Genomic DNA, 16,972 nt, shown 5'->3' on the forward strand with positions numbered 1-16,972 from the left:
GTTTTCAGCCGTGTTGAGTCTTGAAGAAAAGGGATGGGAGGTGGAAGGAGGGAGGTCTAGGGTAAGAGGAGGAGCAGGGTCTGGGGGGGATCCACCAGGGGAAGGGGAAGGGAGGAGCCAGGCAAGAGGTGTTACATGCTTCCTTGAGGTGTGATGCTGAGCAGAGTAGAGCTCAAGATGACCTACTTGAACTTCTATGTTTTCTCAATTCAAAAAAGAAAATTCTCCATGAGAAAACCATACCAGTGCTTTTCCAGAAACCAAGAAATGGTAGGAGTTAGTCCATGCTTCTCATCGGGTTCCCGCTAGAATGGAAGTCCCCTGAGGGCAGGGAGTTGTGTCTGTGATGTTGAAAGCCCTGTCCACAGAGACTAGAACAGCACCTGGCACGTAACAGGTGTTGACTAAGATGTGTTGACTGAATCCGTGAATGAGGAGAATAGAGAAATCTCTGCCTCCTGCAGAAGGAAAATCCTGTCCCTGAGACATTCTCCTCGTGTTGACGGTACAGTTCAATCGTTTCGGTCCTCCATTCGTCTATGTACTTGGCCATTTCTCCTGTTGACTTCCCAAGCCCTGGAGGGCAGCTGTTCTGTCCTGTCTGTTCCCAACCCCAGAACTTGGTTTAGTACCTGCAGTTGGATCTGCACCTAATGAATGCAGAACAAGTGAAGTGTTTGGAAGCAAGGATCTCATAAACAGTTCCTCCCTGCGACTGATGTGAGAGGCCACCAAAGCGTGAAGATGCTTTCCTGGCCTCTCCTCCATCTGTTTCCACGTCATGGAGGGCAGCCAGCATGTGGCCCCCTGTACTCTGCAAAGCCTCAGAAGCCTCATGCAATCCGCTGAGACCCAGACTGCAAGAAAACTGCTCCCTGGGCAGGGGAAGAGAGTGCCCGCCTTTGAGCGGCATCTCTGTCTGTGAATCCTTTCTGCCGGCTTCCAAGAATTCAGTTGGTTCACCAGTTAGGTTGCATTCAGAAAATTAACACGTCGCATTGCTAATCCCACATTGCATTAGTGCATGGGGTGTTAGTTGCTAGAGCAACTCCTCTCCAAAAGCCCCTCCCACGGGGCAGACTTTGTCCTAAAATTGGCCTGTTAGGATGCTTTTCTGGGGACCTTCAGCATCCCCCTCCCCTCCTCAGTAATATTACCCCCCAAACACAACAGTATTGATGATACAGATTTTTTCGGCTGGGCGTTGGGGGATGCAGGGGGCGAACGTGTGTTAATAAAGAAAAGTTCTGCGGCCCAAGCTTGTAAATTAGATGATTTGGTCCTGGGGTGCGCAAATCGACTTTCTCCACAAGGCAGCGCTTTGATCGGGGCTGTGCGGAGCCAGCCTGCATGAAAAGGGCCGGCTCCTACAGGGGGTGGGGGTGGGGGTTGGGGTTGGGGGGCCTTCTCTTTCCCCCACTCCGTTCTGTGGCTAAGTGGTTGCCGGTCACGGTGGTGAGGCCTGCTCTCTGCAGGGAAAAGCCGGCTTTCGCAGGTTGGCTCTCCGATGCCCCCGCCTACCCTAAAGCAAAGGGCAGAGCAAGAGGGGAGTGAGGAAGAGGGAGGCAGACAAGCCAGGGGAGGGGGTGGCGGGAGGACAGGAGGACAGAGAGCCGGGCGGTGGGAGTTCTCTGTTTGCTGCTCTTGGCAGGCATCCCCGATGCCTTTTTATATTCTGCACTTGATTTGGAGATGTTCCCTTTTCCCTTGATAGATCAGCTTCAGGCAGCCAAGCTCAGCAGTGTTCTGCTACTAGCCCGCAGCATCTTTCTTCATTTTCTGTACAAAGAGACGGGGAGGAGGGGTGGAGAGAACCAGGGAGATCTAGGACACTGTTGAGACAACACCACCTCAAAGGTGCGCAGTGTGCGGCCAGGAAATAAATTACCACTTCTTCTGATCCGGCCGTGTGACTCCCTTTTTTTCCCCCTTTTCTCCCTCCCCCACCCCCACCTCCCTTCCAATCTTATTATTATTATTTTTTTTTAATTTCCAGCTCCCTTTCTGTTTAGACTCTACTTTTTATTCCTTGAGTTGTCCCTCTCCCCTCCCCACCTCAGAGGGCTGCCTTTTTTTTTTTTTTTTTTTTTTTTTTTGATGTTTGACAACAGTCTTTGAAGATTTTCTACTTCAGAGTAGCTACTGATGGGCTGGTTGTACTACAGAGAGAACAAGCGGGGCCTCTCGGAGTGCGACCAACTGCTCCTGCCCAAGGCAAACGCTGGTGGGGACCATGGCTCTCCATGAGGTCGCGGCGCCGGCGCATAAAGCTCCGGAGCAGCCGGGGCGCCGCGCCTGCCGCTCTCCGCCCGCCCGTGCGGCCGTGGCCGTGGCCGTGGCCGTGGCCACCGCGCCCGGGAAGCTCCGGCGGGCGCCGCGTGCCGGCCCTCCTGAACGTGCGTCGTGTCTCCCCTCCCCGCGCCCCGTAGAGAACCCACCGCCTGCCCAAGGAGATGACCCCCGTGGAGCCCGCCACCTTTGCGGCCGAGCTCATCTCCAGGCTGGAGAAGCTGAAGCTGGAGCTGGAGAGCCGGCACAGCCTGGAGGAGCGCCTGCAGCAGATCCGAGAGGTAGCGCTGGGCCCCGTCCCTCTCCCCGCCCCCACCCCCACCGCCCACCCTGGGGCTGGCTGGCTGGCAGGTGCCTTTGCTGCGGCCCCACCTCCGTGCCGTGGCCCCGCCCCTCCCGCTGACCCGGCGCAGCCGTGGCCCCGCCCCTTCCCCGGCCCACTGGAGACTTGGCCGTTCCCTGCTGCTTGCTTGTCCGCTTACCCCCCCGCCCCACCCCTGTGCTGCCTTTCCCTCCAGGATGAAGAGAAGGAGGCCTCTGAGCTAGCGCTGAGCTCCAGGGAGGGGGGCCCCACCCCGCACCCCCTCTCCCTCCTGCCCTCCGGCAGCTACGAGGAGGACCCGCAGACCATTCTGGACGACCACCTGTCCAGGGTCCTCAAGACCCCCGGCTGCCAGTCGCCGGGCGTGGGCCGCTACAGCCCCCGCTCCCGTTCCCCCGACCACCACCACCACCACCAGCAGCACCACCCCCTCCTCCCGCCCGGGGGCAAGTTGCCCCCCGTGGCCGCCTCGCAGGCCGGTTGCCCCCTCCTGGGAGCCAAGGGCTTCGTGACCAAGCAGACGACGAAGCACGTCCACCACCACTACATCCACCACCACGCCCTCCCCAAGACCAAGGAGGAGATCGAGGCGGAGGCCGCCCAGAGGGTGCGCTGCTTCTGCCCGGGGGGCTCCGAGTATTACTGCTACTCGAAGTGCAAGAGCCACCCCAGGGCTCTGGAGCCCGTGCCGGCCGAGCAGTTCGGGTAAGTGTGGAGGGCAGACTGGCGATTCTGGAGCTTCCCGGTGGGGGTCGGAGGTCACGGGCACTTGGCTTCCGGGAGGGAGGCGCGGGGGGCGGGGTCTTTGGTGTCCCCCTGCCCCCCCCCCCAACCCGCTGAACCCGCCGGTTGGAGGGGTCCCAGAGGTGTAACGGGGCCCCTGGGATGGGTGTGGTTCTTGGTTCCCCGCAGCAGCAGAGGTGGTACCCCGCCCAGACGGACCGGGAAAAGCGTGGAGCCGGGCCCGGCCCTGCCAGCCAGGGAAGGAGGCGCCCCAGGCGGACCCGGGGCCCTGCAGCTGCCCGGGGAGGAAGGAGACAGGTCGCAGGATGTCTGGCAGTGGATGCTGGAGAGTGAACGGCAGAGCAAGCCCAAGCCCCATAGGTAAACACCGCGGCCGCGGCGGGGGTCACGGGCAGTCACCACAGAGGTATCGTGGGGATGGCTAATTTTGCAGTGGGCCGAAAACAAATATGACTGTTTGCTCCTGCCGCCTTAATATTAAACGTTGGACTGAGCAGACCACAAAAATGCCATGTTTTGGCAACACCCCCTGTGCGTGTTATGGTAGGGGTTTTTTTTTCTCTCCTCTCTTTGAAGGCAGAATAGAGAAGTTGCTATTGAAGTCATATTTTCCAGTTTCTCTAACCCAGTTTCTTTCCTTCTGCTTTCTCTCTCCTTCCTTGTTCAGTGCCCAGAGCACAAAAAGGGCCTACCCCTTAGAGTGCACCCGCGCGTCCCCCGCCGAGCGAGCCGGCCGGCACCACCTGCTGGGGGGCAGTAGCGGGCACCCCCGCGCTGCCCCCCGAGCCCACCCGTTCACCCAGGACCCCGCGATGCCTCCCCTGACCCCACCCAACACGCTGGCGCAGCTAGAGGAAGCCTGCCGCAGGCTGGCCGAGGTGTCCAAGCCCCCCAAGCAGCGGTGAGTGCAAGCAGCACAGAGGTGAAGGCAGAGGCTGGGACCTGGCCTCTCACAAAAGGGCCTCTCGCCCTCTCTACCTGGGTCTCCGTCGCCCCTCAGGGAGGAGGGGAGGCTTCTGGCCATATAACGAGTCCCCTTCCCACCCGCTAGAAATTGTTCCTCTTAGTTCTGTTTGTTCTGAAGAGCCAGCCGGTAAAGGATCTGTTTGTTAGGCAAGTCTGGCCTTGCAGGAGAATGCGTTTCAGTAATTCCTTACAAATCCCGTTCCCTACAGCCGCCCTGATCACGTGAAGCCGGTTAGATGAACACGTAAGAAGCCGTGACTGGTGGCGAACTTAGAGCTCAGCCCTCTGCCTGGGCTGGCAGTGTCCAGTCCCAGGCTCCCAGGGGACCTAGGATGGCTGTGCCCCATTGGGATGGAAGTTGGCTCTGTGTCTCTTTAGGGCCTACGGGGAACTCCTTTTCTGTCTGCTCCCCCTTTGCCAGGGGACAGCAGGCTTCTCTCTCAATCCGCCGCTCCGGCTGTGTGCCCTCAGGTGCTGTGCGGCCAGTCAGCAGAGGGACAGGAACCACTCGGCCGTTGGTCAGGCGGGAGCCACGCCCTCCTCTAACCCAAGCCTGGCTTCAGAAGAGTGAGTGTCTTTACCCCGACCTTCCTGGGATCCGCCTCGTGGTTTACGTTTCAGGGCGTCAGCTCTCTGGCGTTGGGATTTTTTGGAAATTTTTTCTAGTAGGTTAAAATCACCTCGATTTTAACATTAGCACCGAGGACCAGCAGATGCAGAGGTGGCCGTAAACCAGGATCTCGGAAACTCGGCCTTTACCGGGAAACGCACCGTGGCTCGTACACAGGTGTCGTTTCCCGAAGAGGTGGGTGGCTCAGGGCTCCTGGGCACGCCGCCATCAAAGAGCTGAGATGTGACGCCATTAGCAGGTGGATAAAAGGGGTCCCCAGACCTGGATGGAAAAGTTGCCTTCGTTCAGCTTGAAGTTAGCAAGTTGGAAACTTTGAGCAGGAAGAGGAGTCTCCGCCATTGCAGAGATGGAGAGAGGACAGTGTTTGTTGTTTTGCTTTGTTTGCTCTGTTGGTTGCCTTCCCCAGTCGGGCCACGATGCTTGTCGTCAATTTACACTCTTGCAAAGTGGACCGAGCAGCTTGGTTCGTTTACAGGCTGGTGCAGTTAGAAAGAAATCTGCAGGGGTGTGAAATGGGCTCAGTGATTCGAGGTTTCTTGGCTTAACTTGTTCCTCTTGAGCGATGAGCAACGTTTGAGGTCCTGAATAAGCCACCGCCCTGGACCCTTTTGTTTTCATTGGTCGACCTGAAGGGTACCAGCTGTCTTTTTTCTTCTTATTTATTTATTTATTTATTTTTTTTCAGCGTTTATTTATTTTTGGGACAGAGAGAGACAGAGCATGAACAGGGGAGGGGCAGAGAGAGAGGGAGACACAGAATCGGAAACAGGCTCCAGGCTCCGAGCCATCAGCCCAGAGTCTGACGCGGGGCTCGAACTCACGGACCGCGAGACCGTGACCTGGCTGAAGTCGGACGCTTAACCGACTGCGCCACCCAGGCGCCCCTCTTTTTTCTTCTTAATGCCACTCTACAAACTCTGAATAAACGAGGGAGGTCACAATGCCTGGGCTCGCCTTCCCAGGGGGCTCTGGCATCCATGCCATCCCAGGAGATGCTCTGGTTTGTCTCTACAGCATTCCCATGGCCCTGTGGTTGCTTCCCCTCCCGTCTTCATTGGCAGGCACCCCGTGTGCCATCCTGAAGGAGACTGTTCTGTTCCCCCCCCCTCCTTTTGGAGCTAGCGAGGGAAACAACAGCAGTGTCTGCAACCAAAAGGAAACTGTCCCTTCCTGTGTGCGCCATGCAGGTGACCCGGAGGTGGGCTGCGTGCTCCCAGAGGTGGCTGCCTCTGTGATCCAGGGCCCCCACACCCAAGCCCCCTTTGAGCTTCTAGCTACAGCCCCGCTTTATCTCTGGAGACTGTTTGAGAGCCTGTGTGTGTGCGGGGAGCCCTTGCTGCCTTCGGATGCTGAGCTCGTTGGTTCCATCCTATATTTCAGTCACAAAGAGCCGAAGAAGCTGGCGGCGGTGCACGCGCTCCAGGCCAGCGAGCTGGTCGTCACGTACTTTTTCTGTGGAGAAGAAATTCCATACAGGAGGATGCTGAAGGCTCAGAGCTTGACCCTGGGCCACTTTAAAGAGCAGCTCAGCAAAAAGGGAAATTATAGGTAAGGGCCTTGCGGCTTCTTGCCGCTCCAGAGTTTGTTTGCTCAGAACCGAGAGCCAGAGTCGCTTCCCTGGCCCGGCCGGACCCGGGAGGGGCCAGGAGGCAGGCGCTGCGGGAGGCCATGGGGCTGCCTGGTGCTTGGTTCCTTCTCATTTCCTCTCTCCCCTCACCACTGACAGAAATAACACAGCAGCAGGGAGGCCTCTGGGAGGGCTCTGTGGGGACCGGGACGGGCTTTTTCTACCAGGTGAACGAGACTCTGAGGAGAAAAGGGGCTTTGCCAGGAGAGCTGGGCTTGGGCCATCTTGTGGACGCCCTACCTGAAAGGGAGAGGAGGGGGGTGTGTGTGTCGGGGAGAGACAGACGGACCGACCAGTGAGGGAGGCTTGGTCTAGGAGAGACTGTCCACGCTGAAGGCTTGGGGAAGGGCAGGGACCATTGCCTAGGAATCTAGACAGCATTCTCCTTACTCAGCCTTTCTGCCTGAAGAACCACCTCCTGTGGTGAACGGGCCATGTGAAGCAGGAGTGCTCATCAGAGAAGGGGCAGGACCCATGGGTGGGCACCGGGCGGACAGGGCTGGCTACTCTTTCTGCTGGGGCCTTGGCAAGGGAACCTGCCCCCCACCCCGCCAACCCAGGCTTCCTTTCCCTGCCTGCTCAGCGGAGATGCTCCTCTGGCCTCCTACGGCCCCCGAGAGGATCCAAGAGCAGGGACCATTTTCTTGGTGACTTTCCCCTTAACTTGGGGTGGGTGATGACTCCACCCCCGTTCGCCCGGAGGCCTAGCCGCCCCTCCTCACATGGCCTCCATCCCAAGGGAATATGTGGGTTCTGCTACAGCTGTGTCTGGGGTGCCATGTGCAGGGCCAGGGCAAGGGGGAGGCAGGTGAGGTGCCCGGGCGCACACAGCTTCAGGAGGAGCACGATACGCGCTCGGAAGGTGCCCGCCCATTCCCGCCGCCAGCCCAGGATGGGAACGGAGAACCCGAATAGCACTTAGCAACCTGCCGGTGGGCGCTGGCTCCCGGAGTCCACCTCCAGGACCCCGAGACCTTGTCCCTGCCAGAGCAGGCCTTGCGTACCTCTCCCAGGCACTCTGCCTAGGCGCTGACTGGGGCGGGGGCCCACAGTGATTTCCTTTTGCAGGGAAAGGATAGGGCTCCGAGGCCAGGACCCTGTCAGTGACCGAGAAGCAGGGTGTGGAGCTGGGCTTAGATCTTTCCGTTTTACGGCCGGGGCAGAGACAGTGCTGCAAATGTTGCAGAGGGATTGGGGCACGGGCCTGGCTGCTTCCACTTCTTCGTCGTCGTCGTCGTCTTCTTTCTTTTTTATCTTGAACAGACACAAGGTGAAACTAATTACACAAGTGTGCCCCTCCAGGGATTCATTTTGATCTCAGCTTTGACTCGGCTGGACTTTGAGTGGAGCTGCAGGTGACCTTCAGGGGAGAAAGGGCCACGGAGCGCCGAGCTGAGGCTGCAGGGGAGGGTCCGCGCTCAGCCACTCCGGCCACATCTGGCTCTGATTTTTTTTTTTTTTTTTTTTTTCCTAAGGCACACTTAATAAGCCTGGCTTTGAAGCCTCGGCCTCCCCTTTAATGCACAAAGACTTGCACAAATGGTTGACTCTCGAATTCTTTACTGATTGGATCAGGCTGTGGCCAGGCCCTTCCCAGCCGCCTTATCTCTCTGTACTTGCTCTCCTGGCTCGTGGGGGCACAGGGTGTCGTGCCTGGCCCGCCCGGCAGGGGTGGGGCTCCCCCTCAGCAACACCCCTCCCCAATAAAAAAGCCCAGCGGGGATGGGGCCACGAGAGTGGGGGACCTGGGCCGCATTGAGTCATCTCAACATGGCAGGGGTTCAAAAGGAGAACAGTCTCTCCAGACGCTATCGGTGCCAGATGTCAGAAGAAAGCAGAGTTTGCCACAGAAAGCATGTTGCAGTGGAAAAGCCCGTTTCTTGGAGAAAGTGAGGGCAGCACAGTGTGTTTGAAGTCTTGGGGCTGGGGCCGAGGGAACGCGCGGCCTCTCTCCTCTCTGGAAGAGGTTGTATTTCTGTGAAAGGTCGCTGTGTGTGTTTGCTCAGAGGTGCCCAGAGAGGGCCCAACTCGGTAGACCCGGGGGGTCAGAGCTGGGGGGCCGTGGGGCCCAATGGAGGGGGACGTCAGAACGGGAGACCCTTGTGGGAAAGGTGGCCTCCCCCCCTCTCTGTCCGGCATTTCCTGTGCACAGTGCCCCTCCCCCCCCACCCCCATCTCCTCTCCAGCCCCCCGAGTGTTCCGACCCCCTCGATAGGAAGCGCTCTCCCCACTGACCCGTCCGGGCCATGCCGTTCACCCCGGTGCTGTGGCCCAGCTGCGAGGGCTAAAAACCAGGAACCTTGACTAAACCCAGCTGGTTCACTTTATTCAGCCTTATCTCCTATGAAAGTATTTGGCTTGCCTTCATTAAAGAGGAAAGAAGTTTAGCTCTAACCAAGGGGAATTCTTTTTTTTTTTTTTTTTTTTTTTTAATGAAAAGACAGAAACAAAAACCAACTGTAACCCTGAGACACAATTGAATTTTTTAGAGAGCCGGCCACCGCCCCCCGCCCAACCCCCAGAGGATCGTGACCCTCCCTCCGTGAGTGGCCTTTATTGGCTGGAGGTGCCGGCTTGCAGGGGCGAGTTTAATCCGCCTGAGGGGGTCTCCCTGGAAGGGGACCGGGGAAGGAAGGGGCTTGGGGGTGAGCCCGCCTGGAGGACAGGCCATCGTTTCTGAATGTGGCTCTCCTGAGAGAGGCCGGTCATTTGCGTCCAGACAATTAAACAGCCTAAGAAGAAAGAAGTCTGGGGTGGGATAAAAGGAACCTTTAATCAACGGGCATAATAGAAGGGTCTTTAGTGTTTGACCCCGGAGGGGTGGGAGGGAAACAGGGCGAAGAGGGGAGAGCAGCGGGGCCGGGGCCAGTCTGCAGCCCTGGGAAGCAAGGTGGGGCTGGCCAGCCTCCCGCAGGGGCCACTGAGGAGAGCAGCCTGTCCCACGGCTGAGCCGGGGCCGGGCCAGGAGAGCGGGCCTGTGGGCAGCGGAGGCTGGGGTCTCTGCCTTCTCCGGACTTCTGCAGGTCCAGGGGGGCTGGGGCCTCTCTGAGGGGCCCGTCTCAGCTGCTGCTGCAGATGCACCAGGCATGTTTTGCCCTCCCCGTGCCCCCCTTGGTAAAAAGGGAGAAAGCAGACAGCTCTGCCCGCAACGTGCGCTTGCCCTGGTGTGCGTGCCGGGCCGAAGACCGCAGCCTCGGAGCTGTCCGCAGGCGGTTGGCCGCCCGGCCCGCTGCTCCCGGGGTGGCCTCCCGTGACGCCCCGGTGGCCGTCGTCAGTCGGATGCGGGCCGAGGTTTGCATGCACGCCAGCTGCAGCAGAACCCTCAGGACCCCTTTGTCGTCTCGGTGTTGACATAACCTCTCTTTTAAACAAAGCGGAAAATGCAGTCTTACCAAGACGCGTTTTGGGTTTTCCTTTTAAGGTATTACTTCAAAAAAGCAAGCGACGAGTTTGCCTGCGGAGCCGTGTTTGAGGAGATCTGGGACGATGAGGCCGTGCTCCCCATGTACGAAGGCAGGATTCTGGGGAAGGTGGAGAGGATCGATTGAGCCCTTGGGGTCGGGCTCTGGCGGACTGTGGGGGCCGACACCCACGCCCCCGGCCTTGGCCGTGACGGACCGCGACAAGACCTTTTGAAGGAAAACTAAACCAATGAAGAAGACGAAGTCTAGGGGAGAATTGGCCACTGGCCACTTGGGGAGGAGGGTGGGGGGAGGGGGAGGTTGGTTTTCATTATTCACGAGCTGGGTACTGAGATAAGAAAAGCCTGAACTATTTATTAAAAACATGACCACTCTTGGCTATTGAAGATACTGACTGTATTTGAGAGACTGCCATACATAATATATGACTGCCTAGGGATCTGAAATCCATAAACTAAGAGAAACTGTGTATAGCTTACCTGAACAGGAACCCTTACTGCTATTTATTGAACAATTGATTCCCCCTGTCCCCAGTTTATGGATATGCTGCTTTAAACACAGAAGGGGGAGAGAGGAAGTTTTAATTGCCCTATCCAAACTTAGGGGTTGAGCTAGGACTGCATGAACGATTTCTTCATTAAAAGAGGATTTCTTATGCTTTGCCCTGCCCTTCTCCGAGCGAAGATAGACTTTTACAAATGGTGCCCTACCATTGACACACGCAGAAATTGGTGCATTTTTTTCTTTCTGTGCTGCTCTATTTTGTCGTAAAGGCCCTGATTTATATGGCAACGTCACCGCCATGTAGTGTCATCACATTGGATGGGGATCCATTGTGGGGTGCGGGGTGGGAAGCCTCCCTTTTGGGACCCCAGATTTACTCAGTAACTTTTCTAACCCCACCAAGGTCCGGCGCCCCATGGCGGAGGCTTGCTAGAACCTTGGAGTTCAACTTGTGCTTTTACTGAGATAACGACTCCTTGGAGTTTGGGGGGGGGGGGGAGGTTTTTTGGGTTTTGTGGGTTTTTTTGTTTTAATTAGTCTTTGGACCACCGCCGTTCTGGAAACCACCCCGACCCCCACCCCCCACCCCCCCTTGCCCTGCAAAGAAGCGGACAGTTGTGGCAAGACCTAGCAGCACCCTTTCCTCCAGACACCTTCATTTTGACGTTCGGGTTTTTGTGTGAAGTTCATCTGTACATTGTTTGCCATTGTTCCTTGTACTATATGTCTGTATATATTGTATGACAAGAGAGTATTAATCCACTATCTCTAGTGCTTGACTTTAAATCAGTACAGTACCTGTACCTGCACGGGGTCCTGCTCCGTGCGTCGCCCTATATTGAGGGCTCAAGCTTTCCCTTGTTTTTTGAAAGGGGTTTATGTATAAATATATTTTACGCCTTTTTATTACAAGTCTTGTACTCAACGACTTTCGCCATGGCATTTTGTTCCACTTATACTGTAAATTATGCACTATAAAGAGTTCATTTAAGGAAATCTACTTGGTACAATAATTATTGCAATTAAGAGATGTAGCCTTTATTAAAATTTTATATTTTTCAAAACGTGGGCCTCGTCTTTGCATCCGCGGGGGTGGGAGCAGGGCAGAGGCACCCTTCCGAGTGTGAGCAGCTGCCCTTGATGTCCCATCTTGCTTGAGCCCGGCTCTGACTGTCCCCCACGTCTTCTCACCCCACCTGGGGGTTTTGAAAAACCAGTGCTTCAAAAAATCACCTGGTTACTGGCCGAGGATTTTCTTGTCCCGGAGCAGGCCGTAGACAACTTCTCCATTTCCTGTGCTGCCTCTTCCTCTGATCCGGCCAGGCGGGGACCGGAGATACGGAGCTGAGATGGCCTTCTCCCAGGAACCCTTGCGTTTCCAGGAAATGGTGCGTGGATCTGGAATGTCTAGCGGGACGAATGACCCTTGAGCTCGGGGCTAACCAGGCACCCGCTCCGTGGCTGTGCCAACTCAAACGATACCTTCAGCAAGCGTCCGGGCTGCAAAGGTGGTGGGAAGAAGGTGGTTCAGCAGGAAAACTACACGGTTCCCAGGAAAGTGCGCTTCGTGCAGCCGTGGAAGCCGGCCGTCGGTGGTGGTTCACTCCACAAACTTCGGGTTACCTCCCGGTGTGTCGGGCATTCGGAGGCTGGGCTGTAATTCTGATCTGGGAGAGCGTGTCTACTTTCGAAGAGTCCTATAATGGACCCATTTTAGGAAAAGAGGATCTGCTGGACTTCTCTTCTACGGAGCTTTCCTGAGATGGGGTCTGCAGCAGATCCGGGTGGCTTCCCGTCCCCGCTGCAACACATGACAGGGGAGGGGAGGGCCAGCGTCCTGGCCGCGTGGGGTTAGCGGCCGTCTTCAACTGGCCAGCCTCAGCGTGGCAGCATGAGGAGGCATCGGGGGCGGCCGCTGGCGGGGCCAGGCCAGGGTGCCGGGGAATCGGGACGCCGGGCCGCAGGAGTCCTCGATCTCGGTCCTCGTGATGTGGCCTGACGCGCCCTCCCCTCCCGGCTGGAATGGGGGCTCACAGCGGACGGTGTCCCGGACCCGCTGCCAAATTGTGAGGTTCTTTGCAATCCAAAAAGACAACGAGACATAACCTGCTGTGTGTGGTGCGGGTAGGAGCTTCTGGCTTTTAATCTTCAGGCCTTTTGATTCATCCCACAAGCATAACGCGCTACAACGCAGGCCTGGGGCTCAGACGGACCCGGGCTCGAGTCCCTGTGCCGACCCCGTCTGGGGGCCCGTCGCACCCGTGAGAAGGCAAGCAGGCCAGGCGGTCACTCACATGTGCGGCTCCCCCCGGAGGTCCTCTTTCTCTGCCTTTTGTGTGTTAGCTGCCAGCTGCTCTTTACCTGGCCTGGGTGGCCTTCCGGGGTTGCTGTGCCAGCGGAGTGAGGCTCAGGGTCCCAGGGAAACCTCGGCTCCCTTCTGACCTCCTGTATTATTATCAGCTCCTCCTTTGGAAATCCCACCCCGCCCCATTCCTAACGCTGCAACATCTGGGCTCCCACGTCCCCCTTCCCTTGCCCCGGGTGCAAAACCAAGAGGGCGGCGGACAAATGGGCTGTTAGGCTGCTTGATTGAGGGCTTTCAGCTTAGAGCGGAGCTTTGGCCCCAGAACATCTTTAAATTTTCTTTTATTGGGGCGCCTGGGTGGCTCGGTTGGTTAAAAGTCCGACTTCGGCTCAGGTCATGATCTCACGGCTCATGAGTTCAAGCCCCGCGTCGGGCTCTGTGCTGACGGCTCGGAGCCTGGAGCCTGCTTTGGATTCTGTGTCTCCCTCTGTCTCTCTGCTCCTCCCCTGCTCACACCCTCTCTCTCTCTCAAAAATAAATAAGCCTTAAAAAAATGTTTTTTTAAAAAGAGAAATATTCCTTTTTTTTTTTTTTTTTTTTTTTTTTACCTTTAAGAAAGAATTTGGTTGTACAGGAACTTAATTTGGTTGTACAGGAACTCCCCAAATTGCATAGAGGATTCAAAAGAGTGATCCACACCTTCCTTCGCATCATTATTCTACTTTATCAACCAGAGTTCCTAAAATTCTGATATGAGAGTGAACCTATGCTGTATTCTGTGTCCCAGGAAGGGGGTCCTCCATACGGATAATGCCTAATTCTGAAAACATAAATTCCTGTGCGTCATCCACACCGAACTTTTAGTGTCCCTAACGTGCTCTGCTGCTCAGCGTCTTTGCATATGCTGTTCCCTGTGCTGGGCTCGCCCCCTCCCTCAGCCCTTCCTGAGGTTGTCTGCTTTTCAGCCTCTGAGTGTTGACTTAAATGTCAAGAGATCTTCCCTGACCATCGGGGGTCCCTGTATGTCCTCACCTGGCCCTCTCCACCACAGAACTTCCTTCACCCTTTCACTGCACATTCTCATTTGTACCTCTACAATAATGATTTCATTGCTCACTTACTCGTTCATGAGGCAGGGGGTAAATATCCTTTTATTCACCATTATGTATGTAATGGCCAGCATGGTGCTTGGCACTTAGTAGGCATTATAGAATGGAAGGAAAAAAGAAAACAGAAATTGCCTCTGGTAACTAGAGTATAACCTATAATGCAAACAATCACTATTAACACTTTACAGTATCTGTCTCTGGTTAAAACACACAGACATGCACACAGGCACCCATATGGGATACCCTATTTTGTAATCTGTATTTCTCATTCAGTAATATGTCATTGGCATACTTCCATATCAATAAATACTTTTCTGTATTGTTCCACAACACGAGCTGAATGTATGGCTGCATTTATTTAACTCATCACTATGGTTGGACAAATTCTGCAATTATAAGTCCCATTGTAGTGAACTCTTCCCACCTAAGCCCTCCCTCGGTATTCATCGCTAAATAGTCTTTAATTATTAGGATGTAGGTTTTTTCATGTAGAATCTCTAGATCAAAGTTCCTTTTTAGGGCTTTGGCCACATCCTGCCAGACTGTCTGAGAGAGTGGCTTGTGTTTGACTCTCCAGTGACTTGCCCACAGTTGGCATTCAAACCATATTTATGCCATCCATCTAGTGTTGTTTTTTGGTTGTTTTTGTTTTGTTTGAGAGAGAGTGTGTGTGTGTAAGCAGGGGAAGGGCAGAGAGAGGACAGAAGATCCAAAGCAGGCTCTGTGCTGACAAGCTGACAGCAGTGAGCCAGATGTGGGACTCGAACTCACAAACCACAAGATCATGACGTGAGCCGAAGACGGACGCTCAACCAACTGAGTCATCCAGGTGCCCCTATGCCATCCATTTAAATCTCAAGCCTAGGGGCGCCTGGGTGGCTCAGTCGGTTGAGCATCCAACTTTGGCTCAGATCATGATCTCATGGTTCGAGAGTTCGAGCTCGACATGGGGCTCTGTGCTGACGGCTCGGAGCCTGGAGCCTGCTTCGGATTCTGTGTCTCCCACTCTTTCTGCCCCTCTCCCGCTCATGCTCTGTCTTTCCCTCTCTCAAAAATAAATAAACATTAAAAAAAAAATTTAAATCTCAAACCTAGATAGTCAAGTCTCTGCCCAGTCTGAGCCAAGCCTGCCTTCCTGGTATTATCTCCATTTACCAGCTGAGTAGCCTTGAGCAAAGAACATTCCCGTTCCTGGGTTTGACTCTAAACTGAGGAGAGTCACTAACACCTTCACTGTGCTGATGAAAGTTGCGAAGGTGTGCGGAGTTCTTGGTGAGTCTGGCCCGTGCTCAAGGCCTCATACACATCCGTTGCCATTATCACCTGCTGATCCCCACCATCCAGTCTTTATACCTGACTCTGCTCAGCCTTTTCCCCTCCTTCCTCTCACCTGTGATATGCAAGCCCCAATGTGGCCCCCGACACCCCTCCCTGCCTACCCTGGCTTCCCCTTCAGAATCCAGGAGGACCTGACTTCCTCCAGTGCTCAGCCTATGGTGACTTCCTCCCTTCCTCCTTTTCTTCTTCCTCCCCTGAGTGGTAAACCACTTTGAAAACAGGGAACAGGGTCTGTGGCTCAGACATTGATGTACAAGAGCATTATGGGTTTCCCGGCTGGCTCAGTGCACAGAGCATGCACCTCTTGATCTCGGAGTTGTGAGTTCAAGCCCCACCTTGCGTGTAGAGATTACTTAAAACCAAAATCTTTAAAAGAATATAAAAAGAGCTATACAGAAAAAAAAAGTCACCCTGAGTGATACACAGAGTGTTGAGTAAGACTCCTCCAGACATCCTGTGACCACACCACCCTTCTTAACTCTCCATCTGACTTTACTTCATTTTCCCAAATTCAACTTTGGACCAAATTATGTTATTGGGAGCCCCTGAGACTTTCATGCTATCTGTATCAGACATGGGACATGGGGAGGAGCAGGGGAGGATCCGATGGTCACAGGGGTTGAGGTTGGCTTTCCCTCCCACCATCTCCCAGTGATCTCAACAAGAAGAAACTGGAAACCAGCCATGGATGATACTGTGGTTAGAGTCACTCGATTTAGCAAATTAAAATACAGGACGCCCAATTAAATTTGAATTTCATATAAATGATGAATAATTTTTTTCATATAAGTATGTCCCCTGCGGTAGTGGGACATACTTATACTAGAAACATATCTGTTGTTTATCTGAAATTCATACTTAACCGGGCATCTGGCATTTAGACTGGCGACTCCAGTTGTGGTCGAGGCTTTGGATTGCCCACTCAACCTTCCTTCCTCTTTGCTCCCAGTGTGCTGTCTCAAATACAGAGATTGGAAAGCGAAACTCTCCATTTTCCAGACTGCTTTGTGTCTCGATTCAAAGTGGGTTCCATCATTGGGGTTTGCTCACGGGGAGACGGAGACATCTTCCTCGGGTTTGTGTTCGCCAACAAAGTCATGGAGTCATAGGGCTTTATTGCAACCACGTGGGCGTCTGTTCCCAGCATCCTCGGTACTGAGGGGCGTGGATCTGGGACAGATGTCCGGACTCCCCATTTCGGTGTCCAGCCACTAGCTCCTGGATATGCGGCAGCTGTGGCTGCTTCCTGATAACATGGCTGTGCCCATGGCACATGAGCACTCCTGGGCCAGATGAGCCTAGGAGATTTGGAAGTCATGGCCAAAGGCTCAGTCTATTCCATTTGTTGACTCCTTAAACAAATGCCTAAGTGCCTCAAACCTTGTATTAATTTACTTTCCGTTAAAAAGTGAAACTTGTCATGGGGTGCCCGGGTGGCTCAGTCGGTTGAGCGTCTGACTTCAGCTCAGGTCGTGATCTCGTGGTTTACGAGTTCGAGCCCCGCGTTGGGCTCTGTGCTGACAGCTCAGAACCTGGAGCCTGCTTCCCGATTCTGTGTCTCCCTCTCTCTCTGCCTCTCCCCTGCTCATACTCTGTCTCTCTCTCTCTCTCTCTCAAAAAGAAATAAACATTTAAAAAAAAATTTCTTTAAGTTGTACTCATTTGGGGCTGCTGTGAAAAAGCACCACAAACTGGTAGCTTAGAACAACAGACAT

The 16,972-nt window shown here is 54.8% G+C and overlaps 1 protein-coding gene across 2 annotated transcripts in view; it reads left to right on the forward strand.

Moving 5' to 3' along the window:
- Window positions 1-11,569, forward strand: part of AXIN2 (axin 2) — a 29,870-nt gene extending 18,301 nt beyond the window's left edge. Inside the window, exons 4-10 of one of the 2 annotated variants that reach the window (XM_011289320.4) lie at window positions 2,430-2,570; window positions 2,808-3,316; window positions 3,524-3,715; window positions 4,023-4,256; window positions 4,793-4,888; window positions 6,333-6,500; window positions 10,001-11,569. In XM_011289320.4, coding sequence (XP_011287622.1) covers window positions 2,430-2,570; window positions 2,808-3,316; window positions 3,524-3,715; window positions 4,023-4,256; window positions 4,793-4,888; window positions 6,333-6,500; window positions 10,001-10,127 — 1,467 coding nt within the window. In that variant the 3' untranslated portion in view covers window positions 10,128-11,569. The remainder of the gene's footprint in view (window positions 1-2,429; window positions 2,571-2,807; window positions 3,317-3,523; window positions 3,716-4,022; window positions 4,257-4,792; window positions 4,889-6,332; window positions 6,501-10,000) is intronic. The other variant, XM_019818136.3, reaches the window with a different exon arrangement.
- The last annotated feature ends 5,403 nt before the right edge of the window (window positions 11,570-16,972 follow it).

Source organism: Felis catus, chromosome E1 (assembly GCF_018350175.1).
Source record: "Felis catus isolate Fca126 chromosome E1, F.catus_Fca126_mat1.0, whole genome shotgun sequence".
NCBI lineage: Eukaryota > Metazoa > Chordata > Mammalia > Carnivora > Felidae > Felis > Felis catus.